Genomic DNA, 26,511 nt, shown 5'->3' on the forward strand with positions numbered 1-26,511 from the left:
AAAGTTTAGTCAAGAATAATTCCTCTAACCGGAAATCTAGAGAAAAATTAGCTATTTCAGGAATTGAACAATTAATGATTCAGTAACTTGCTCCAATGGATTCGTTGTACAGCTCGCGGTTTACCCCACTGATTTACTACAATACTTCTTTCTTTAGTTACATTTAATACGATATTAATTAAGGATATGGTCGGACACCTGTTTGGGCTCCCATAAACTCCCAACCCTCGTCTACTGAAGTGAAATGAAATATTACCATCACCCACGTTACGAAAATTATTACCCCCTAATATTTATTACATCCATTCTTTTTAATTATTTTTCTGATAATAGCTAAGTTAATAATAATTATAATTAAAATTTATAGGTAATAAATTGTGAGAAATGTTATTAACCTAACTGTAATTCGAAAGTTCAGATTTGATATTTTGCTTCGATGACAGCGTGGAGTTCGCTACAATTAGGTTTTGGTTAAAGTCGATGAGCATAGGTACCATTATTACTGTCTCGGTTTATAGGCCGAAGTTTTTCGAGACTTTTTCTCTCTAAAACGGATACTACGATTCTCTATAAACTTTTGTGTGCTAGTCGTGTAAGAGTGATCGCCTATTTTTTTTTTTTTTAGGAGGAACTTATCGTCCAACACTCTCCAATTAGGACAGCCCTACAGCAGACAGCCGTCTAACCTGGGAACCCTCACACAAGACTTAAAAAGACAAGAATTGAACAGACGTTACGGACTACTAAGGAGACTCCTTGGACCGAAATTCTTCATGAAAGTACAAAACAAACACATTTTACAAAACACTATTACGACCAATATGGACATATGGAGCAGAATTTTGGGGGCTCCGCCAAACCAACCATCATCCAACCTATCCAATCTTTCCAAGTCTATAGTCCTCCGCCGAATCGTTAACGACGCACCATTCTATGTCTCCAACCGTACCCTCCATCATGATCTCTATTCCATATGTAAATGAATTACTCCTCACCGGATTCCTAAATTTCCACAGCAAACTCTCGGTGATCACCCCAAAATCCTCTGGCTCAATCACTGTCCACATCGTCCCATCCTGACAATCCTCCTCGTCTGTTAACTTTGTATGGAACATTACGGGGACAAATAGATTTATAGCTTTCCCTTTTTGTTTTTTTCATTTTTCTAGAAAAATCCATTTTAGGGCAGATTTCGAGGAAGGGTTGGCAACAGTGGGCTTCCTTTCGTAAGGTTATTACAAACTATAACCTTTTTGAGAACAATAAGTATCTCCCAATGGTCTGGAATTAGCAGTTTTGAGAGTAAGTCACATTACTGTTGACATTAGATTGGTTTGATATGTGATTTATTGTTTCAGTAAAAAACATGTTGCTTATGGTGTGCCCCAAATCTTGTTCACTTACCGTTCGTAGAAATTAAAATACGTACCTACTACTTAGAACAGAAAATAGAATCTTCCAAGTGAAAGAATAACTTTTATACTTTGGCGAACTTTATGAAAACTGCAAATTGAATCTATCACTTCTCACCCACCCAATCTCAGAAACTTTAAATCCTCCATTTCCACAGATAAATTACCATCTGAGAACATTTTTCTTTACGCTTCATTTAAAGCAGCATATATTCCTAGAGTTATGCATTCCCAGTTAAATTGTACTAAAAATTTACGATTAGTTCGTCTGTCGGTTTTTTTTTCTTCCCCCCAGCAAGATTTTGTATTTTGTGGTGGTTAGTTGTGGAGCGGGGGCGGGGGGGTTAAAAATAAATTACCTAATAGCGGGTCCAATTTAGCGAATGTAGGTTATAGGTACCAAAAGGTGTAAAATTAACAAGTAAGCATTTGAAGGTTTGCCAACATTTGCAGCCAGCTGTAAAAGTTCCCCTAAAATTGATAGAAATAATTTGGCCTCAGAGTTTACTCTTACTTTTATAATGGTCTCCAATAATAGATTTAACTTTTAAATTTAGTTTTTTTTTTTGTGGCCATACACCGGACATTTAGTACCGAGTTTGTTCGTCAGAGTCTCGAAATGTTATGTTTGGCTGCCAAGGGTGATAAGTTAGGAGTTTTCACTTCAGACAAGAATTATACTAGACTGAACACCGACGCTACTTTTCCTGACGCAGCTTACGTAATAAAAATGGTAGTAAGAAATCGTACATGACTTTTTCACAGACATAGGATGCATTCTTTTCATACTTAGTCATAGTTTTATTATTTTTTTTTTTTTTAGTAAAAATTATTATTTTATGATTTAAGGCGCGTCAACAGCTGAGGTTATTAGCGCCCGGAGCTTTTTACAATGCTCTGCCGGCCTCCAAACATTGCTCTCTCGTTACTGATCACCATCACCAAACAGTGAGCAGTAAAGAAGTTCCTAGAAAGAGAAAATCTAAGGAAAAAAAGCTGGATTCGAACTCGGGACCTCCGCGTTGTAATTCAATACGCTAACCGCATAACTAATCCCTTTCCTTTATATACGATATATAATTTTGTGTACTTTTTTATGAACAGCTCAATTAAATTAAACTTTTATCCATCACTGTATTACAATTACAATCACTTGGAAACATTCGGAGGAGATTTAAGGAGCTTTAGTATTAAGGGACAGCGTGTTTGAAGTGAAAGGACCTCTGGCTGCTGGTTCCTCCCCACTTCTTTCCATTGAACTTCCTTAGGTAACCTGGTGAATGGTTTTATCACTTAAAGTTGCTGAAGAATTCACCTGCCACTTCCAAGGGCGTAGAGAAGGACAGTTGTCAATCTCTTAACAAATTTTACTACCCACGCTGGCGCGGGCAACTTAAATATCCAGTTACTAAGAATAATCTGTCTTTAGTGAATTTGTGAGAAATAAATTGAGGGAAATTGTGGGTGTGCTTTTCCACTGGAGTTTTCCTTCTGCCCACGGTACTGCAGCGTTTAGTTTACGATCTGAACTTCATCAATAAGTATGGGTGTTCTTTATCTGGACCACGCCTTGTCATTCGATTTCCTTTCGTCTGACGTTCCAGCTACCCACGCTTAATCTTACTTTCTTAAAGAAAGAAGCGATTAAAAATAGCCCATTGAATTCTGCCATTGAATGTATTTTTTGTTTTTTTTTGTTAGCCTGAACAATTTTTAACGGAAGTCTCATTGACCAAAAACAAATTGTCAATAAGAGAGTTAACAGTCATGGGTATAGTACCATGAGCTAGCTGAGATTAATTAATCTGTAGGTTCACTAGAAGTAAAAGGGCTCCTAGAAGTTCAAGGACTTCATTATCTTGAGTAGACTGTTATCGTTAAACCCTACTACAATAGACCCTTTAGATCGTGGTGACGTAAGCTTTTTGGCCAACCCTCTGTGAAAATCAAACGTTAAGCTAAAAAAAAGATACAGTTCAAAGAGAACCGTGATTTTGGTCGAAACCATTTCCATTTCACACGAAATTCTAAATAAAATTTTAATGCTAGGGTAATTAAATACAAACAATTTTCAAGTAAAATTTCATCTACGAGGAAAATCTATATTCTACTTTTCCCTAGTTCATTGTGAATGACGTAAAATTTGTTTTTTTGTAAAAAAAAAATAAACGTTAGTGACTAAAAAATTACATTGTGATATATTCAGGCTGTGAGAGTTGTGTGGGCGAGGATATAGTAAAAGCAATAATAAAATTAGAAGTGTAATAAAATTGGATACTGCCAATAAGACGCTCAGACTTCCTTTTCACACCCGGAAGTCCTTAAAACGTGCATTTCCTTTGTAAACTAAAAAAATCGGCACAATCGTCAACCTCTCTCTGAGAAGAGAGAACTATTTTTTTCTTTTTTTTGCTAACAAAACTAAAATTAAATATAATCTCACTGCTGAACAACAAACTAATCTGTAATAAATTTAATAATTTGATGATGTAATAAAAATAAGTTAATTGTTAGATATAAACTTTTTTTTAAAAAATTCTCAGATAAATAAATTAAAAACTATGTCATAGGAATTCTAAAACAGCGATAACATTTCCAACTATGTCTGACTCATGCCTTATAATATATACAAAAAATATTGGAGTAATATAAACAGGAAGACATTTATAAAGTTTTTTTTCTTTTTTATTTGGCAGGAAGTGTCTAATTAGTATGTTCCGTTGCAAACTGTAAAGATAATTAAATTGTAAAGACAAAAGAAAAAAAAACAAAAACTTATGACTTCCTGGATGTGTTGATTAAAAAATTTAGAAATAATGTCGCGACAGATTATTTTTTAAAAGTTTATCGTATTTCTATTAATGCCCGCAAAGAGGAGAGCTTGGCGCGCCCATTAAATGAAAAACTAATTCACGTGTCTTTCATTTGTTATAAAAAAAAAAAAGTAAGTAAAGTAATCGGTTATTTTTTCAGGCGGTCTTTAGGTCCAACTACCAAATTAGGTGTCGTGGACGGAGACGATTAGCAAACATACTTTACTGTAAATTTCATTTATTAACCAGTAAATAAAATCCAAGGCCTAGAGACCGGGAATCGAACCCACTAAACCAACAATATATCTTTGCTTTGCGGGTCTAGCCTATAACCGCCTAACATACTTTACTATAAACTCATATTAACCATTAAATAAAATCCTAGGCCTAAGACCGAGAATCGAACCCACTAAACCAACAATACATCTTAGCATTGCGGGTCTAGCCTATAACCGCCTAACATACTTTACTATAAACTCATATTAACCATTAAATAAAATCCAAGGCCTAAGACCGAGAATCGAACCCACTAAACCAACAATATATCTTTGCTTTGCGGGTCTAGCCTATAACCGCCTAACATACTTTACTGTAAACTCATATTAACCATTAAATAAAATCCAAGGCCTAAGACCGAGAATCGAACCCACTAAACCAACAATATATCTTTGCTTTGCGGGTCTAGCCTATAACCGCCTAACATACTTTACTGTAAACTCATATTAACCATTAAATAAAATCCAAGGCCTAAGACCGAGAATCGAACCCACTAAACCAACAATATATCTTTGCTTTGCGGGTCTAGCCTATAACCGCCTAACATACTTTACTATAAACTCATATTAACCATTAAATAAAATCCAAGGCCTAAGACCGAGAATCGAACCCACTAAACCAACAATACATCTTAGCATTGCGGGTCTAGCCTATAACCGCCTAACATACTTTACTATTTCTCATATTAACCATTAAATAAAATCCAAGGCCTAAGACCGAGAATCGAACCCACTAAACCAACAATACATCTTAGCTTTGCGGGTATAGCCTATAACCGCCTCGGCTACCGTAGCGCCTTTCATTTGTTACAATTAATGGCAAATTTAATGGAAGATAATTAGGTTATTTTTACGTAACATTGTTATGGATGTACCATAAATTGATACTTTTAATATTGTTTTTTTTTCCGGTGACGTTTTCATTGCCGTAGCTCTTAGAGTACTATTATGGTACTCAGTTTTAATATTAGTGCAAGGTCTATTTAGTTGCAGTCGTTCCTAGAACACTATTACGTTGTTAGCCAAAAAAAATAGTGTATATTTTGGAGAGAAAAAATTAAAGTGTACATGAGTTTAATTATTTATTTATAAGGGAGAAAATTACATAACATTCTATCTACAATACAGACAATCCTAATAACAATAACAAGGTTAAGGAGAGTTAATGACCATAGCAGTCGATGTGCCGTCTTCCTAATTTCGTTTTCCAGTTTTATGCACTCGAAAGTCATGTGCAGGTGACAGCTAACAACAAAGCTAAAGCAGCTAGAAGACTGCTGTCTGCAGACGGATCGTGAGGGGAGGGTGTGATAAGTAGACTGCAAGCAGAGAGGTAAAGGAGCCCTCTTAACCTCATTTTGTAGGTTTTAATAGGAAGAACCAGCTGGCTGTGCGCTTAGCTGATAGAGAGAGACTTCGCTTAGCGGTGGAGGTTTTGGTTAGCTAAAGGCAATTACTGAATGAATGTACGTACAACTAACTAGTCTGTCCTTATAATGCATTCTTTCCTGTTAATTGTGACCGCCAGTGCTAGCCACAAAACTTCCGCTTTGAACGACCTGTTAGGGGCTGCATTCTGTTAGGACCAAGATCTATTTAGTGCAAGCGTCTCTTCCTGTATTTGAAATGGTCATGTTTTGGGGAGCTGAACGGTTGAAGGCCCTTAATCTAAAATTTTCCTTTTTTCAAGAAGAAAAGAAGCAAATTTCCTTTTCAGTTAAGTGGCACTTCCGCTTCAGAGATTTTTATGTTAAATTACAGTCGGATCCAGGGACATTTCATCAAAGCGTGAGAATGAATATGGCGTGATAGGTTATAGAAGCTCACGAATGGATATGAGCGATATCTGGGTAGAAATAGTGAAACGGCAGGAGTACAGTTTGGGGGGGATTAACCTTTGACTTTTCTCTCCTCCAGGATCAGAGACCGTCCTGCGATGGAAACTGATGATTTTATTCGGAGCTTTTTTTTTTAAGGAATCAGACCGTATGATTTGTTCAATCGTGCGGAAGTTTGGACTCTTGTACTTTTCGCCTAACTTGAGAGCCTTTCTTTAAGCTCTAGTTATGATCCCAAACCTTTTTTTTTTTAGGGTTCGCAATATTTCGCCTTGTTTAGAGGACATTTTTTCTGTGAGAGGAAAAAAGTATTGTGTGATTTCACATGATTTTTCTGAAAATGGAAAAATAAAGGAGAAAGCGAGAAAATAGTATTCTGGAGAATATTATATCTTATTATATAAATAAATAGTTAAAAAAAAAGATATAGAAAAATTGATAGAATTCACAATAAAAAGATTGGTTAAAAAAAATCTGCTGTTAAGGGGGGTTAGATTCTGTATCTCAAAAGGATATTTTGGAATCGGGACGTTAATAAACATTTCACTAACGAGGGGTCCATGTCTCTTCATTATATTTGTTAAAGGACTCCATATTCTTCAGGATTTTATGTGGGCGAAATCCTTAAAAAAAAGTATTTGTATTATTTTCGGAAACATTTCACACACATACTCATTTATATACATATATACATAGTTTCTCAATATTCACCCTCTTAAATTTAATAATAATGTGGAGGGAACGGATCAGCTGAGTGGTTAGCGAATACTGGAAACCAACGAGGAGATCATAGGTTCGAATCCAGCTGCAGGCCCTTAGATTTTTTTTATTTTTTTTTTCTAGGTGCTTTTTTCTTAGAGGGAAAAACTCTGGGCGCCAATAATACTGATTGTTGTTGACGCGTCTTAAATACAATAATAATTTTTTTTTTTTAATTTATTTTGTTATTTACAATCTGTATAATTCACTATACAATAAGTAAATAGGGAGATAGAAGTATAGAGGCGTGAAAGGCAGGAGGAAAGAAACTGCCCAGCGGCAGCACTTTCTATAGGATATTAATTTTAGGGCTTCAGACTGCGAGGAAGTCGCGGGGCACTGGCGATTCAGTCGTCGAGGAGGATTGTTAGGGATGTCAGTGGAGGCAAGAGACTGTACAAGAGGATTTGAGCAAGTGGAGAGAGCAGTATGGAATACAATAATAAATAATAATAATAATAATGGGGAAAAGGATAAACTCAGTACATTGCCCTAAAATGTCTATATCGAGTAAAATATCTCGTACCTCTTTCCCCAAAAATGACTTAAATTAATACTCATGAGAAAATGTTACAAATATAGCTTATAGATTTATATTTATGCAATTACTAATGTACCAAGAGAAAACTAGATAGGGCCGTTTTTGAGGCGAAATTTGGTCACTTCTGGTTGGCTGATCTTGACCAAAAGCTTATTTGTCGGTTCTTATGGTGGCTTCCAATCTGAATATCAAATTTAAACTTCCTATTTTTTTAAAAATATAATTATTTATTATTTCAATGATTTAAGTCATGTTAGGATTTAACATCTGAGATCATTGTCGCCCCCTGGAGCCGGCCTCCGGACAGTGTTCTCTCGTTACAGAAAACACTGTCCATCACCGGGACAGTGAGCTATAAGAAGCTCTGAGAAAAAGAAAAATCTAAGGGTCAGCAGCTGGATTCGAACACGGGTCCTCCGCGTCCTATTATTATTATTTAAATTATGCTAATTATAGACAAATAATTAGAGCCCCCCCAAAAAATAGAAACCACCTTATGTGCTCGGAGATTGTAGAAAATGTATTTTCCATAGTAAATAAAAAAAAAAAAAAAAAACTAAAAACTGCCAAGATTGCAGTAAAAAGTTCCTCATACACCAGGTGGGTTTGAACTGCATCGTGTACAGCGTAGTGCTGAGTTTACAAGCGTTTTATTTTCTATAGTACCCAACATGACTACCAGATAGCACTATCATCGGCAGCTAACTCTTGTCTTGGCCAAGTTTTTGTGCACATTATATTTTATAGTTTAGATTAGTTTGTCTAAAGATGTTTTATAGTTAAGATTTATACTTCCTTTTTTGTTGGAGTATGTTTTTTACAGTTTGGAAAAAGTTATTTACTACTAGTTGTGGACGAAAGATAATTCTGGAAAACCAGGTTTGGGCTAATTGATAACAAACATGTATCTAGTTAGTTAGCTACATCTACAGAATCTAATTAATTCTTTTTTTTTTTTTTTTTTTTTTTTTTATTTCTGTATTTATACAAAGTTGTATTTTACAGAAGGAGTTAACCTTTTACTGTACTGTTACAATTAAGAATACAAAAATAATTGAAATAGACGAACTTTTACAAAACTTAAAACAAACTTTTACAAAACTTAAAACAGACTTTTACAAAACGTAATTTAACTGCAGGTGAACTTAAAAAGACAAAGAAAAAAAAAAATGAAACTCAATAGAACATAAACTGTTAGTAAATAGGAGTCTAGGAGGTATAAAATCATAAATAAAACCTTCGCATTACTGGCTGAAATAAAAACATTACACGATAGTTCAAGTAGGCACAGATTGGAGTTACTCCTGTAACAAAGTACTACGTAATTTCATTGCACTAGTAATAAAGTTATACACGTTAAATACTTGAGCTTTGTTTGTACAAACAAGAATGTTTGTTATAGAAGTATGTGACTGGTTATTAAGATATCTATCTCTATATAAACTATAGTAGGGACATTTTAAAAATATGTGAACGAGAGATTCCTCGCTTGCTCTGCATAATTTACAAGTTTCGGATAGTTCTACGCTATAACTTATCTTTTTTGCATAAATGGTACATTTTTTTGCGGAACAAATCCTGAGTTGGCTGTACACTCTGACAGCTTCCAAACCAATATTATAGAGCAAGAAATAATTTTCGTATTTTGCATGCAGGATATCCTTATACAATGTACTATACGAGGAAGAATGTGCTCTCTCTAGGTCATCTGAAATAGATTTCTGCCTCCAATCACCTAACAGTTTGTTTTTAAATTTTTTCATTAAGTCTTCCCGCTGGCTCTCCCACAGCCAGTCGTAGCCTAACGTTATAAAATAGCTTTTTATCTGTGAGACCCAGTTATATTTAATGAGATTACTACAAGAGCTATCCATAATTAATAATTTGTTGTAACAAATTTTAGGCAATCTATTGTTGGGCATATCTAACAATTTTATCAGCCAGTTCAAAGCTCTTTTTAAGACAATGTATTCTAATTTAACCTGACCAACTTCTAGTCTGACCATGTAACTGGCTGTGCAAGCAGGCCAGCAGAATAAAGATTTAAAAAATTGTACTTGTACAGTTTCTATATGTTCAACGTACCTCAAGGCCCAAAGTTCACCACCATAAAGTAGTGTGGAACAGACTATACTTTCAAATAACTTTAGTTTGCTCTCCCAAGAAGTCAGTTTGGATTTGACCATAATGGATCTCACCGCATTAGTAGCTGTTTGTGCCTGATTTATTCTTGATTTACTGGTCACATGAAAGAGTCCCGAGTTAGATAATAAAAGACCGAGGTAGTTAAAGGAAGTGACAGTTTCCAGGGGTTCTCGGCGGAAGTAGAACGCGTCTTTTGCAGCCTTTCCATGACTTCTTTTAAAAATTACTACTTTGGACTTTTGTATGTTTACATCCAATCGGTTCATTTCGCAATAATAATCGAGGGCACGCAATTTCTTTTTAGCATCAATGGGAGTATTCGAGAGTAAGACTATATCATCAGCATATAAAAGAGATGAAATCCCATGGCTGTGATCAATCTGCACTAAATCACAATTGTTCTCGTTCAAACACCTATCGAAATCATTAATAAATATTGCGAATAGCAACGGTGAAATAGAGTCACCCTGCAGAACTCCTTTCGTGACAGGGGTTTCTTCCGTGAATGAATTAGAAATTCTGATTCTGGTAGTGGTGCTGTTATAAAGATTAGACAAAACATGTATCCATTTCCGGCTAATACCGTAAGCAAACAGTTTTTGCCATAGCAGATTGTGATCAACATTGTCGAAGGCCTTCTTGAAATCAATGAAAATAGCGAAAACCTTTCTTTTAGCTTTTACAATCTGGCTGTTAATTAAGGCGGAAAGGGAGAATAGGTTATCCATGCAACCGCGAGATTTCCGAAAGCCATTTTGAACTTCTATCAGAGGGTTTCCGTATTCCACCCAATCAGAGAGTCTGTTAGAGAGGAGCTGCGTAAACAGTTTGTTTAAGCAGTTCATAAGCGCAATGCCTATGTTATTAAAAAAAGTTTGCAAAAATTGGTGGCCTTGCAGAGGCATATTTTTAAAAAATTCATAAGAGAAGCCGTCTGGTCCGGGAGTTTTGTTTTGCTTGCACTGATTAATCACTCGCAAAATTTCATTTAGTGAAAAGGAAGCATCAAAAAAAGGATGTACCGTATCAAAAAACGTAATTAGAGGTAAATCAACTGGAGGGAATAATTGTTTTAAGTACGAGTCCCATGTGCGAATGTCAAACTTATTGGCCGAATTAGTCCTGTAACTTTTAAATTTATTTATAGTTTCCCAGAAGGATTTTGAATTTTTACAATTGCTAAGTGTTTCATTGATTCGACTATAGTATTCCAATTTACTAGTTTTTAGGATATGATTGTAACTTTTCCTTTTTGAGATGAAATCATTATAACAATCTGGGTCTTGATCTGAGCGTTTGTACTTTTTATAAGCCTTCCTCAATGATGTTTTCGCGTTGTGGCAGTCTGCGTTATACCACGATTTCCTGAAATCTGGAAATTGCGTAATGGCTACTTTTTTATTTAGAACTAGATTTAATCTACTTGAGATTATGATCAAGAGACGCTGTAATATCTTAAACTGTTCATCTGGAGTTAAGGAATGCAGAGACTCGAAATTTATCGAATCTATGAATAAATTTTTATATTCTTCTTTCTTGTTATCATCCCAAACAAATTTAATTAATTGAGAAGGCGAGCCAGTACTAATGGGACAAGGCTTCTGAGCTTTTTTGCCAGTTACATGGTCGAATATTAGTACACAAGGAAAATGGTCTGAAATTAACAAGGAATCATTAATTTGCATATCTCTAATAAAGTGTAATCCTTCAAAATTTGACCAAAATTGTATCGATCACACTTTGCCCATTCGCCCCACAGTATGTGAAATTACCATCACTATCTCCAATTGACCGACCATTCACAGCAGAGAAACCAAAACACTCCATAAAATCCACCAATTTTTCACCTCTCAAATTAATCCGTGTATCCTTAGAATACCTGGTTTCATACAGAAAAGTGTTAATAAAAAAATCTATGTTACAGTTATTTAAAGATCCTATTCGACAATTAGCATCGCCTCCTATATAGATTTTAAAGCCCTCAAATTTCTCCAAAATATCCATAAGAAGAGAATCTAATTAATTCAAAAAAATATGATTTCAGGTGAGTTTTCTCTCGAAGTTTTTTAATCAAGTTAATTAGTGTACTGAGGTAAGCATTTTATATTTCTTACTAATTAGTAGATACTGTTCAATTTGATTCCTTTAAACGAGTATTCTGAGTTGGCCAATCATCAGTCTCTCTGAATTAATTGTCTCCATTTCTTTGGTGATTGTCATCGACACTTTTACCAAATTGGGGGAAAAAAAAAATCTGTAATTGATTTGAGTTTACATCATTATCAGAGTTGATGATGTTCCATGTTGCAAGATGATGTTCCTTTATTTCAGTTATTACGCCTTTCTCTCGTTCGCTTGGTCTGATGTTCGCTAGTCTAGTATGATGTTTTGTCACAACATTCTGAACACGGGCCAACTTCGAAACCAGTGTAGCAGACTTTGGATTTGAAACAAGGGATGGGCTCATTTTCTCGCACCACTGTTACCGACTGGGCACTTTATTACCGGAATTACTCTATATTCTTTTGTGTTCATATTGATGGCACTTGAACTATACGAATCTTAACGAATTCAATCTCTTGTAGTCTAAAATTGAATGCACTACACTACGCTCTATTTTACGCCTTAAATCTAACCATCCGCCCAGACTTCCGTTTTTGTAAGTCAGGTTTCTCGAACTTTTTAAAAAGAACTTTCAACAAAACTATAAAGTCTCTATTTTAATCCTCATTTCCGCCATTTATTATCATGTCACATTCCAGATCATCCTCCTACGATGACTCAAACGGCCATTGGGCTCGCGATTTTCTCTCTCTTCTAAAGAGAGTAGAGTTATACCTAGAGATGCCTTAGGGAATGTAACCGCTAGGGTAACCGCGTCTACCCTCAGTTAGTGAATGTCAAGATTATTGTGATTGTTGCTAATAGAGCAGCTAGCGCGTGTCTTACAAGAGGAGTCGAAAGTTTCTGGGATGATCTATATTAATCATTTATTTTAACGTTTTAATCCATATTAACGTTGAATACGTTGGGATTTGATTGCAATACAAACTACAATGGTTGGCTTTAGGAAATCTAGCTATAGTTTTTCAGGCTGAGCTAGCTGCAATTAGGTTCTGAGCTACTGAGATTGTCGGACGAGGAATAACTAATTCTAAGGACGTAATTTTCTCGGATAGCCAAGCTACTCTACGGGCTATTAGTTCTTACCAGATCAACTCAAGGCTGGTTTGGGACTGTCTGGGTGCCGTGAAAGAAATCAGTGACCACAATAAGGTATTTCTGGTTTGGGTACCTGGTCATTCAGTACATAAGGGAAACGAAGCGGCAGATTTATTGGCCAGAGAAGGCTCTACGGGACACTTCGTCGGCCCGGAGCCCTGTTTTGGTGTTTCGAAATGTGTGAAGTCTGCGTTAACTTATGGGTGCAGAGTAGGTCTCAGGAGAGGTGGCTTGCCACCACAGGGCAGAGACAGGCGAAGAGGTTCATTAGGGGCTATTCGCCGAGGCTGACTGCAGAATTAATCCGTCAAGGCCACGTGGGGCTACAAGGATGATTGTTGGCCTATCAACTGGGCCACTGCAGGCTCAGAAAACACATGCATCGCATGGGCCTGGCAGATGATAGCCTTTGCAGGTTCTGTAGGAAGAGGAGGAGGAAACGGCACTGCACGTGTTGTGTCAGTGTGAGGGGCCAGTCTGGGCTAAGGATGTTCCTTCTCGGGGAGGAAAAAAACCAAGTCCTGTGAGCTTTACCCAAGAGTTGCTTTTCAGCATTAAGTGTCTTATTAAACGGACTGGTCTGGAGGGCGAGCTCTAAAATTTGAGAGCCACAATAGATCCAAAGGGGTCGCAGTGGCGTAGGCCTTTAGGCCGCCCTAGTTTAATCTATCTGTGGTTGGCTTAGGTGGAAAGAGGGGATAATTCTTGATTGTTCGAACTTTCGGACACTTCTATTGTCCTTCAAGAACGGGTATGCGGCAAGTAATAAAGTACATAATAACGTTTACGTTGTACTTTTTAAGAAAAATGTTTTTCTATTTAACCTCAATTGTCTAGGCGTTTCGTCCAAAATTGGCTTCCTTTATGACGTAAATTGTGGTTAAAGGCAGTCGTGCGAATGTTCAACCCTTTGAACCACAATTCGGATTTGTTTGCTTGTCTATCTAACCGTAGCCAAAAATTTTTACTTTTTTCATTGTGCCCACTACTCTTTATCAGCCGAAGAAAACTCAGACATAGTGTATCTACTTCAGATACACTACAGAGATTTTATGTATTTTGTTCCATATGTTTACACGAGTATCTCGATTAATTGAAAACACTTTATATCGTATATACAAAACTAAGTTTCAAGATAAGCATTCTAACCACAAGAATTGCCATTACACTTTTATTGCCTGTTTATTGATATTGATAATGGTGTAAATAAATCTTGTTGTAAATGTATTTCTTAGGAAGTAAATAATCTTCCATATATATATTTATGTGGATGGTATTCTTTGGAAAAGCTTATCATATAAATTGTTAAGATTAAAAAATAACTTATTGTTATTTCTTTAGAATTTTTTTTTTATTGATAAAAACAAAAGAATATTCTTTTTATAAAACTGTGCATTGCTGCGTATTAACTGCAGCTGGGGAGGGGGGGGGGGTGAACAAAAAGAACAATAAAATTTCTGAAAGGCATTTATTACCTAGAACGAGTATTGTTCCGCAATTTTAAACTTACATTTTTGAAGTAACTTTCTTGTTCTACCCAAACTTGATCGTCGCCATAGGAGCACTGATTTTGACAAAAGGAGGTGCCTCCTTACATACAGAGAGCAGTTGATAACCTCCAGGCTAACCTGGCTTGCGAGCCAGAGGGAGGCACCTTTGAAGCCACAGTACATGCTTTCACAAATTGAGTAAAGTGTATTATTTGATAAATTAAGGAATAAGTTTGATCCTTTACATGAAAGATATTGATCACTTAAATATGTGGCAGGAGGTTTCCAATTTTTTGGTAATTAAACGCAACTCTCCCAAAATTACCAAATAATTATTAAACCTTTTTGTTTGTAACTGATGTAAAATTAATTTTTAGCCATTTTTTGTATGTTTGAGAACATCTATAGCTCTTAACATTTTATTTTTCTTAGAAAAAATCACTCGGAAAACGACTTATTTCCCGATATTAAGAAAAATACTAGCTTTACTACTTTGGCAATATTTTTAGTAGAAAGGGGATGAAAAAATACATAAAAATGACCTATCGCGCGCTCTTCTTTCTCTTTGATAACAAGTTAAAAAATTGAAATATGATTAATAAATACCAGATTTTGAAATGGCCTAGCACCTTTAATTTTAAAGATATCGAATTGCGGTTTCCGGTTTCTTTCATAACTTTTTATACTCTTTAAAACGGTTTATAAGAAAATGGGAGTCAACTGCGAACCCTCACTTTTGGTCGCGCGTCAGCCGCGTATGCGGGCAGAAATCTAAAATCAAGTCACATATTCTGAAATTAGAGGTGACGGGCAACAAATTTTTCCTCTACCATTTTTCGCTCAGATCAACCGTTTCAGCATGAAATGCATTTGAGCCGTCTTAAAATGAACACCCTGTATATCCATATTTAAATTGAGTTATATTTTAGACGTTTTTTGGCAGGTCTTCTTCTCTCCATCGTAAATTAGCAACAAATACTTTAAATCCTTCCAATTATTAGTGCGTATTGTGTATTTACACTATTTTTTGTCAGTGTGAAAATGTTTTTTGAACGCCAATAAAAAGTGAGCTTAATCAGGTAATTGAGTTTATTTTTTCTATTTTAATTAATTTATATCTTTTTGATTTTTTCATGACAATTTGGGCTCTTTCAAAATTCAAGAGGCAAAATTGGGGGTCAATTTACCGTGAATCGTGTATTCCACGTAAATTCCATGAAGAAAATGGGGTTGATAGCTGCTGTTCAAACAAGAGTATGTTTATACTTTGAACTCTGGCTACGTTTTGAGATTGATTGTAGAGATGCAGATATTCCTTCGAAAACGTTATATGGGTATGTAAACAATGAACCAAGGTGAGATTGGGGGCTGCTACCTTTTCAATAAACGGCTCACAAGTATAACTCAGTTTAAAACTAGAATATTCTTTTTATGGGTGCATGAAAGCCCATTAAATAGACGATTAATCGCGTGTCATATATGAATGCTTCACTTGCCAAATCGATTATAACTCCATCAAACAAAATGTTGAGATAAATGAGAAACTAGTAGGTATATATTGTTTTTTTTTTTAAATTCTTGTTAAACAATAGATTCAAATAAACGATGTAGACTGTATTGCTGCAGATGTACCTTTTATCTAAAGACCTATTAAAAGTATAAGATGGAATATATCATTATAATTATTATTAATTTTAGGCGCCACGGTAGCCGAACGGATATAGGCTAGACCCGCAATGGTAAGATGTATTGTTGGTTTAGTGGGTTCAATTCTCTGTCTCTAGGCCTTGGATTTTATTTAATGGTTAATATGAGAAATTTATAGTAAAGTATGTTAGGCGGTTATAGGCTAGACCCGCAATGGTAAGATGTATTGTTGGTTTAGTGGGTTCGATTCTCTGGTCTAGGTCTTGGATTTTATTTAATGGTTAATATGAGAAATTTACAGTAAAGTATGTTAGGTGGTTATAGGCTAGACCCGCAATGGTAAGATGTATTGTTGGTTTAGTGGGTTCGATTCTCTGGTCTAGGTCTTGGATTTTATTTAATGGTTAATATGAGAAATTTACAGTAAAGTATGTTAGGCGGTTATAGGCTAGACCCGCAAAGCTAAGATGTATTGTTGGTTAGTGGGTTCGATTCCCGGTTCTCTAGGCCTTGGATTTTATTTAATGGTTAATATGAGAAATTTATAGTAAAGAATGTTAGGCGGTTATAGGCTAGACCCGCAATGGTAAGATGTATTGTTGGTTTAGTGGGTTCGATTCTCTGGTCTAGGTCTTGGATTTTATTTAATGGTTAATATGAGAAATTTACAGTAAAGTATGTTAGGTGGTTGTAGGCTAGACCCGCAATGGTAAGATGTATTGTTGGTTTAGTGGGTTCGATTCTCTGGTCTAGGTCTTGGATTTTATTTAATGGTTAATATAAGAAATTTACAGTAAAGTATGTTAGGTGGTTATAGGCTAGACCCGCATAGCTGAGATGTATTGTTGGTTTAGTGGGTTCGATTCTCTGGTCTAGGTCTTGGATTTTATTTAATGGTTAATATAAGAAATTTACAGTAAAGTATGTTAGGCGGTTATAGGCTAGACCCGCAAAGCTAAGATGTATTGTTGGTTTAGTGGGTTCTATTCCCAGTCTTAGGCCTTGGATTTTATTTAATGGTTAATATGAGAAATTTACAGTAAAGTATGTTAGGCGGTTATAGGCTAGACCCGCAAAGCTAAGATGTATTGTTGGTTTAGTGGGTTCTATTCCCAGTCTTAGGCCTTGGATTTTATTTAATGGTTAATATAAGAAATTTACAGTAAAGTATGTTAGGCGGTTATAGGCTAGACCCGCAAAGCTAAGATGTATTGTTGGTTTAGTGGGTTCTATTCCCAGTCTTAGGCCTTGGATTTTATTTAATGGTTAATATGAGAAATTTATCGTAAAGTATGTTAGGCGGTTATAGGCTAGACCCGCAATGCTAAGATGTATTGTTGGTTTAGTGGGTTCTATTCCCAGTCTTAGGCCTTGGATTTTATTTAATGGTTAATATGAGAAATTTATAGTAAAGTATGTTAGGCGGTTATAGGCTAGACCCGCAATGCTAAGATGTATTGTTGGTTTAGTGGGTTCTATTCCCAGTCTTAGGCCTTGGATTTTATTTAATGGTTAATATGAGAAATTTATCGTAAAGTATGTTAGGCGGTTATAGGCTAGACCCGCAATGCTAAGATGTATTGTTGGTTTAGTGGGTTCTATTCCCAGTCTTAGGCCTTGGATTTTATTTAATGGTTAATATGAGAAATTTACAGTAAAGTATGTTTGCTAGTCGCCTCCTTCCACGACACCTATTTGGTAGATGGACGTAAAGTCTGTCTGAAAAAATAGGCAATTACTTTACTTTACTTTTACGACAATTTTCACGTGATTAAGGAAGTTAATCGATTTGGCAAGTGAAAGAAAATGATTAATTCAAATTCAGTCTTAAATTTATATTTTGATTAAAGGAAAACTTCATTATATACATTTTTTATTGAAAGATTTTAGCAAAAATGAGTAATAACTGTTTTGTTACAAATACTACAAGTATCACTACTTAGTTCAAATTGATTCTTCAGCAAAATAAATGATGTCTTCTTCGTTAGGTGTACTTGAGCTCCCGCCATGTCGATTTGTCCTTAAATTTTTTATAATAATCATGTTTAATAGAAGTTTAAGAAGTCGGTCAGTTGCGTTGTATAAAGTGATTTATCTAAATTTTTATTTGATGGTGTTAATCAGATTTGCTTCTGAAATGGCTAAAAAATTTTTTGTCATTTAGTATTAATACTTGTTATCAGCGAAATTTGTTTTAATTATTAAACAGTTAGGAATCAATAAAATTGAGAAAGTGGGGTTAATCGATTTGGCAAGTGAAGTATTTTGATGTAGATCTATCGATTTTTTTTTTTTTTTTTTGAAGATATCGATACCCCTTTGACACCCAAGGTCTTCGGGCTGGTGAAGTGATATTAAAGTAGGGGAAAAATCTTGTTTTATATCCTATTTTTTCCACCATAAAATATATACTCGTATCTCTGCTTCAGGCGAAGTTAGATGACATGATGAATAGCTAAAAATGACTTGAGACGGCCACCCCCCCCCCACTTATGGCTGTTTTTCATCTTTCAGCCAACAGTAACCAAAAGGAGGACTTAGCTATTCAATGGAAAGATCCTTTTTGTAGACCTTTTAAAGAAGTAACTTCTTAAACTTGTATGTTTCATGGCAAACACTTTTTTTCCCCCCTGCTTCACCACTTTACTTCCGCAGGCAATTATCCCAGGACATTGAAAAAGAAGGAGGTAGTCAGTCAGTGAGTGAGAGTGAAGTATTGAGATGGAAAGCATCTGGCGCGCGTGGCGGGTTGGTGGAAGGAACTCTATCAAAAACTCTGTTCTCCCTATTCCCAGTCTTTCTCCCAAGTTTTTCATCACTTAACGTTGGTCAAGTGTGGGTGTGTGTAAGTATTGGCGTGTAAGGCGCGGAAGTGACAGTTTCTCCCCTCTCTCTCCGCCACAAAACATTACACAACAACTTCCCTCCTTCCACTTGTGACACTGTCAAGTGGTTCACTCCACTTAAACTTTCATTTCATACTTCCGGTGTGTGAGACAGCGTGAAGTAATAGAAGTGATACGGTCTCCTGCTGTGCGACGGCCGGCGGCCCCCCCCCTACTCCACAAATCTAAACATTCAAACTGATTCTTTTTTCTATTACCTTTTCCCTTGCTCTTAAACGGCCAGTAGTTGATTTTCTTATATTGTGTTTCGACCGGAAATACATCTTTTGAAAACTCCTTTATAAAAAAAAGGATGTGTTTTACTGGATGGTATAGAGTTGTGAATCATTGAATGGAATCGCTTAAGAGACTCACTGGCTGAATTTCGATTCCTTGAAGTTAATACAGTTTTTTATCCATTATTGTACAATAATTACTCGTTTACAAAATTAAGTTTAAATAATTAAGTTTACAAAAAAAAATTCGTTTAAAACTAAATTTCAGCCATACTTCTGATTTTGACCAAACTTAATTGTCGTATTTCCTGGTAACATCTAAGCGAAATTTCACATTTAAACCCTTTGCTATTTTTTAATCACGTTAGAGATAGATAGAGAGAGATACGAGGCGTGGCTATTAAATAACGAGACTGATGCTGCTACAGAAAAATTATGCATGCGCCAAATCTTAACGACAGACGGCTGTACACAGCGTAAAGCCCTTCTCTTTCGATTGCAGCGTCTCACGTGTTTGTACAGAGATATCTGTCTGACCGGAACCGTCGTTTGTGTAAGAGGTGTTAGTTTCGTTTTACCGAAAACATGATGCACACGTAGCAGAGCAACGAATTGTCGTGAAATTTCACATCAAAACTTTGGTAAAACCGCTACTGAAACTTGATCTTTTATTAAAAGAAGTTTATGGTGATGAATGTAAATCACGTGCGCAAGTTTTTGAGTGGTTCAAGCGTTTCCAAGATGGCCGGAGAAGACGTCAGAGATGATGACCCGTCCGGATCGCCCTTCCACGTCCAAAAACGGATGAAAATATCGATTATAATTGAATCAACATTACTACCGTGAGGTGCTTGCTCAACTCCGTGAAAGAGTCAAGGAAAAAAACGAAGAATAAGTCCTCAGGGTTCTGCATCAAGACAACGCGCCAGCTCACACTGCATTGTCAGTCACTACACGTTTCTAGCCAAGTACAACATCCCAGTTTTAGGCCAGCCGCCTTATTCGCCTGACCTGGCCCCATGTGACTTTAGATCTGTTCCCCAAAGTCAAATCTGCATTAAAAGGAACACGATTTTTCGGTCCATTGAAGCTGTGAAAGAAAAAGCGGCACGCGTCATGCAGGAGCTCACAGAAAAAGATTTACAGCACTGTTTCGAACAATGGTAAATTCGCATGGAGCGTTGTAGGGATAGGGGAGGGGTGTATATTGAAGGTGATAATAACTAAATATGTATAAATTTAAAATAACATTTTATTTACAGCAATAGTCTCGTTATTTAATAGCCACACCTCGTAATTCGCGAAACCACCTTCTCTTTTACTTGAGTAATCTCAATGAAGATGGTTTCTGGCGAGATCTTCAAATCGAGAATCTGCACGGTTGCAATACTTCCTTATTACGAAGTGAAAGAGAGATTAAGGATGACTAGTCCGTGCTATTTGAGATTGTCCACGTCTCGCTACAGTCCGAAGTTCAGACAGAAATATAACAAAATAAATTAAATTATGTTTAAATCAAATAATACTACTTTCTTGTCCTAACTATTCAGTACTCTCGAAACCTCATAATTTACATTATTGCTTTTTTTAATGTAGATTTTAATTTCGAGATCTTTAATATATAATCTCTGTAGATATTATAAATTTATCATTTTAACATCGGAGTAAAATGGTCTTAGAAGTAAAGAGAAATCTCGAGTGAATGTAATTATGGTATCCATAAGAACAAGAAGACTTACAAGGGAAGAAATCGGTGTAGCAGGGAAATTGAAGTAGCTAGCACACTACCTGGCGACTCCAGGAGTACACGTCGGGAAAACTTCCACCCTAAAAGCTGTAATTCCTTGTCTAGCGCACACACACACAAACACACACACACACACACACTCTGTATTAAATACAGGCGAACCAATCTCCAGCCAGCAGCCATCCCTAGATCTAAAACATGTCCGTGTAAGTAACCCTTCCTTGCTGCTCTCGTATTGAATAGTTTATATCTTCAGCCGGTCCCCTTCACTTCACTTCCAGTTCTGGGCTGTGTCTTGCCCGTTCTTCCACCTTTTGTAACTTGGGGAGATTTCCAGCCTGTGACACCCAGCTAGCCATCCGCGGCTTGGTGGCTATATTGCCCCCTATTCACTCACCGTGGTCATCTTAGTCTTCTCCTCTGGGATAAATTACACCAATCTACCGGAACAAATGATTTCAATTTTCCAGCTTTTTATCTCTTTCTTATTCCGTTCTTTTTATATAATTTTTTATTGAAATGTACTTGCTCACCTCTTATCACCTCGTCTACGACACTGTCAGGTAATTACTGACCTACTTTACATTCATTACCTCTTTTCAATTAGCAGTTTAGCGTCTAAAACATCCTTTGACCTCCTCGCTTTCCCTTTTAATTGGGCATTTCTTTTTAAAAGCAACCTGTTTCCTTAAGTTTCATCCTCAACATGTCTGCCCTGCCTATCTGAACGGTCTTCTGCTTTGACCACGTTTCTCCGCTGATTGAATCATAAATTGTTCAGTGGCTACGATCTTCAAACATGATGAAAACTGAAAAGTTCATTTCCCAAAACTTAATTTGATTAATTTGCACTTATAGATTAAATTAGGGCGGCCTCAAGGCCTACGCCACCGCGACCCCTTTGGATCTATTGTGGCTCCCCTTACACTAAAGCTCGCCCTCCAGACCCGTCCGCTTAATCAGACTCTTAATACTGGAGAATGGCTCCTGGGTAAAGCTCTCACAGGCCTTGGCTTTTTTTCCTTCCCCGAGAAGTAACATCCTTAGCCATACGAGCCCCTCACACTGACACAACACGTGCAGTGCCGTTTCCTCTTCTTCCTGACAGAACCTACAAAGGCTATCATCTGCCAGGCCCATGCGATGCAAGTGTTTTCTGGGGCCTGCAGTGGCCAGTTAATAGGCCTATAATTATCCTTATAGCCCCATGGCCTTGGCGGATTAATTCTGCGGTCAGCCTTATTGAACGTTACTAGTGTAACCACGTTACAATTAATTTGTCTAGTCTTTCCCTCGGTTCGGCGTAACCACCAAAACGCACAGAGCATTGTTTGGCTGTTTTAGTTCGGTTAAAAAAAAAGTAAGACAAACACCCTATAATACCCTATAATTACTTTCCCTTATTAGACTAAGTAAAAAGTGTTACAACTAAGTCCAATTTGGCGATTTCCTGTTTTTGCTTGAAATATCTGTTTGTGAGGGCCCCTAAGTTTCGAACCTCTATGGATCCATCATCAGACTGAACAATATGAAAAACCTAATTGCGTTTTATAATACATACATTATAACTCTAGTAATATCAATATTAATTTAGGGAGTTTTCAATTAATTTCAGTTTAATAGGTTTGTGAAAACTGGGGTTTAATGTAATTATGTAGGAAGACCATTCTCATAGGTCCAAATTAAGATTTACCTTTGTCCCATTTAACGTAATAATTTAGCCATTTCTAAGGTATATTTTAATTACTAAAGTTTAAAATTTAAAGTTTGTTTTTTAACATTCCATTTAATAATGGATTGCTTAATTATTTAATCAAATTTTGTTTAGCTACCAACTTTTTCCATAAACGTTAGATGTAGATAGGGAATAGGGTAATCAATTTTCCCAAAATACTTGTGCAAGCACTTAAGGGCAAGAAGCAAAAGTCCTCCAGCATATCTTTCCAGACTCTTGTTTAAACTTTTCACTAACGTGGTCTTTCATGAACTCTGTCCCATCTCACCAAGAGCCTAGCCAGGTTTTAACTGGCCTATATTCTCTGACAAAAATTATGCCACAAAAATAGATTGTAGTCGAAAGTTCTGGGACCAATGGGGTACAATCTGAATTAAACCTAAGGGACTTCTTCAACTGTTATGCCATAGACTCAGTCTATGGTGAGGTACCATCTTGTAAACCTTTAGCTCACACCCTCTGTAATCCTGCTGACTTAGAACCTAGACCCTTAGAACGACACTAAATATTTCTTTGACTACAAATCCCAAAGCTTTCTCTAAAACTTTGACTTTTTATTAAATGATAATTAAAGAGGCTTTGGTGGAGAATAGAACGTTTGTGGTCCTAAAACCATTTCCTTCAACTTTTTTTTTGTTAACACACCTTTAATTTTATTAATAAAATAAATATAATTCAATAATAACTTGAATGTTGTTAGGACTCGGGCCAAAATTTTTGATATTGAACAATGACAGACAAAAGGGTTCCTACTGAAAGGTTGATCTTCTAGCGGTCTCTATTGTAAACCAGAGGAACTATAGAATAGCTAACAAAATTAATTTATTGCCTCCATTGTTAATAGTTTTATATGTATTGCAGGTTTTCTATTCTGTTTCGCCGTACTTGTGTGTGAATATTCCGTTGGTGTATGTGAATTAGTTAAGCACTATGCTAATTCTGCTGATTCCATTTACAAAATTTGAATCAGAGATCAGCAAAAATTAAATCAATTAAATTCCATTTAAACCAAAATTTACTTTTAATCATGATTAAAATTAAAAAATATAATCGGCCAAAATTAGTTGATTGAATTAAATTCCAAATTTAGTTTTAAATCACTGTTGTCGATTACATTTTTAATTTTAACAAAATTTAAGTGATTTAATTTTGATTGAATATGAATGTAAAGTAAGCAGTTTTACGTAGGTCAAGAAAGTCACCAACTTGGTTAAATGTGAGTGCAACATAGTCCTATATAAGTCTAGTGAGTCGTCAATTTGGTTAAATATGAGTATAAAGTGGTCCTACATAAGTCTAGTGAGTCTCCAACATGTTTTAGTATGAGTGTAAGATAGTCCTATTTAAGTCTAGTGAGTCTCCAACATTGTTAAATTTGAATGTAGAAACTGCATTTATGTTTACAGAAATTGCCACTAGAGTTCTCCTCCGGATGGAGTGTAAAGTTAGCTTACAGCCTATTTAATGGCGGCTCTCATGCCTATTTCTATATTATCTATTTCTTGATTAAACAATACAAATTCTGAAGTTTTTTGATTCTGTTGACGATAATTGCGTAAAAGAGGAAGTATTATTCCAAAAGAAATATTATTTACCGTATATTTTAAAATATTTTTTTTTCTTGTTTTAATCGATAGTTTATCAAATACCTATGGGAGAAATGTTGAGAAAAAATTTTTAAATTAGTTATTTCATTGATTTTAAAGCAGTAGCCAATCACAAGGCAGTACGGTTGCAGACGGTGGGCGGGTCATGCCCACCTCTAGTGAAGCCACGCCCCGTCCAATAGAAACCAGTTATGGGCTGGTCACAGCTTACTAACAATGGCAGCAATACTTTTCACTTATTTTTCTAAATATTCTATTATTTTCTCATGTTTTATTAACTTTTTTTAGTTATTTTATAAATAATATTAATCTTAGGTTAATATCAAGAAATAATGCTAACAAATTATTCGAAAGAAAAATAATTCTAAATTTTCAAGGAATTTTTCGTAAGTTTTCGAATACTTTTCGCCAATATTCGACAGTTTCACTTCACTTTCTCATGAAAAGAATCTCGTATGAATACTCACATGACTTTTTCTTACCATAACTTACGAATACAATTGTAACTTAGTATTGCTTTTAAAAAAGATCAATTTAATAATAATGTTGATAGAGTGCGACACATTCCCTCTGAACCAAACTATTAATTAAGACAAATTTACAAGACAAACTGACATTTAAGCTTAAGTACGCCATTGGATCAGCTTCAAATGAATCCGTTTGGCAAATTCGTCGTAAATTACAGGAAAAGCCTTTCTTTAAAATTTCACTTCTAGGGTATAGATTTTCTTTCTTCTTGGAAGTTTGGTTAGAAATTTAATAATCAAGTACTTGGAGGTAGTAAAACCTTAAAATATCTAAAACGGAAGTTTAGAAAACCTTTCCTCAATAAATGAAGTTGCTTGGATAAAAACGATTGTTATAAATTTAATATTCCTTCATCACTTTCTTATACAACTGTAATTCGAGTTGGGTTTGTTTGTTTTCGGCAATTAAAAAAGGTCATTTCCCCAAGATTCCTGCAATTACCTCCCACTTATAAAAAACTATAGTTAGTTAGTAACGCACATAAAGTTATCTTGTTCTGTAGAAATTATAGTACTTAAATCTCTTTTGCAAAGAAAATCGATTTAGAAAATAAAATTCAAGAATTCGTTAGAATCAGAGTTAAGGAAAGGTGCATTCATTTTTCCTCCCCAAAGATTTAGGTGGAAAAATTCTATACTAAGAAATGGTGATGAAATTCGACTCCTTGGAATCAATAAAATGATTCAGCAAAGTCTTCATGGTACAAGAGAAGCGAACACAAAATAGATAAACGGGAAAATCAAATTTATTAATTAACATATTGTTGTAAAAGCTTAGAGCTTCAAGTTTATCATTGAAGATAATTACTTTTAAATTGAAGTAATTTATGGGTAATAAAACAAGGGGAATTACATGTAAAGAGTCCTTATTAGCCCGCCAGCTCGTTCATTAAATACAATTTTCGGGATGGAATGTAATAAGTAATTAAGTTTGTTGCCAGGAACTTTGTGAAGGTGGAATATTTACTGAATAATGACATCACCAATTATTGCTTGACTTAAATTAACTGTACAAACATACTGAGCGATTTCCACACTAACTTTACTTGAATGAAACTTCCGTCAAAGATGAAAATTTCCCGTATTGGGAATTATGTTCAATTTGAAAGGAAATCCTAATTAGAAAGCTTTTCAATTATTTAGGGAATGGTAAAAAACAAAAAATTGTTCTCCTCAGTTGTGGATGATCGCCAACCTTTCGCCACTTTATGCGACTCCGTTTCCGCTACAAAATTCTACGCGATAGAATAAAAAGTTGGCTACAAAAAAAAGTGAATGCAGTCAAATTTTCGAAATTAACGCTGCAATTGCATTTTTTCTAGGTCATCTAAAGTTGCTTTTACACCAACCAAAAGAACACCTTCTTTAAAGTGGAAGCTTTCACTTTTTTCCCCCCGTTCTCCGAGCAATCGCGAATTTAAAGGAATGTTCGCTCGGTTAGTGTAATTGGTTTTCATTTTTAAAAAAATATAAATAAAAAACAAGGCGCCACGGTAGCCGAGCGGTTATAGGCTAGACCCGCAAAGCTAAGATGTATTGTTGGTTTAGTGGGTTCGATTCCCCCGGTCTAGAGGCCTTGGATTTTATTTAATGGTTAATATGAGAAATTTACAGTAAAGTATGTTAGGCGGC

At 35.7% G+C, this 26,511-nt stretch overlaps 1 protein-coding gene across 7 annotated transcripts in view; it reads left to right on the forward strand.

Annotated features, from left to right (window-relative positions):
* krz (beta-arrestin protein kurtz) overlaps nucleotides 1–26,511 on the forward strand; it is a 246,672-nt gene that overhangs the window by 132,290 nt on the left and 87,871 nt on the right. Inside the window, exon 2 of one of the 7 annotated variants that reach the window (XM_074136112.1) lies at nucleotides 11,828–11,875. The exons of 5 other annotated variants lie outside the window; for them this stretch is intronic. Coding sequence is in view for 1 of the 2 variants with exons in the window: in XM_074136107.1 (XP_073992208.1) it covers nucleotides 8,449–8,517 (69 nt within the window). In the remaining variant the exon portion in view is untranslated. Of the gene's footprint in view, nucleotides 1–8,409; nucleotides 8,518–11,827; nucleotides 11,876–26,511 lie in introns of those variants that run through there. One more of the 7 variants, XM_074136107.1, reaches the window with a different exon arrangement.

This window comes from Rhodnius prolixus, unplaced genomic scaffold, assembly GCF_049639745.1.
Source record: "Rhodnius prolixus isolate KJV_2025 unplaced genomic scaffold, Rpr scaffold_5, whole genome shotgun sequence".
In the NCBI taxonomy this organism is placed as follows: domain Eukaryota; kingdom Metazoa; phylum Arthropoda; class Insecta; order Hemiptera; family Reduviidae; genus Rhodnius; species Rhodnius prolixus.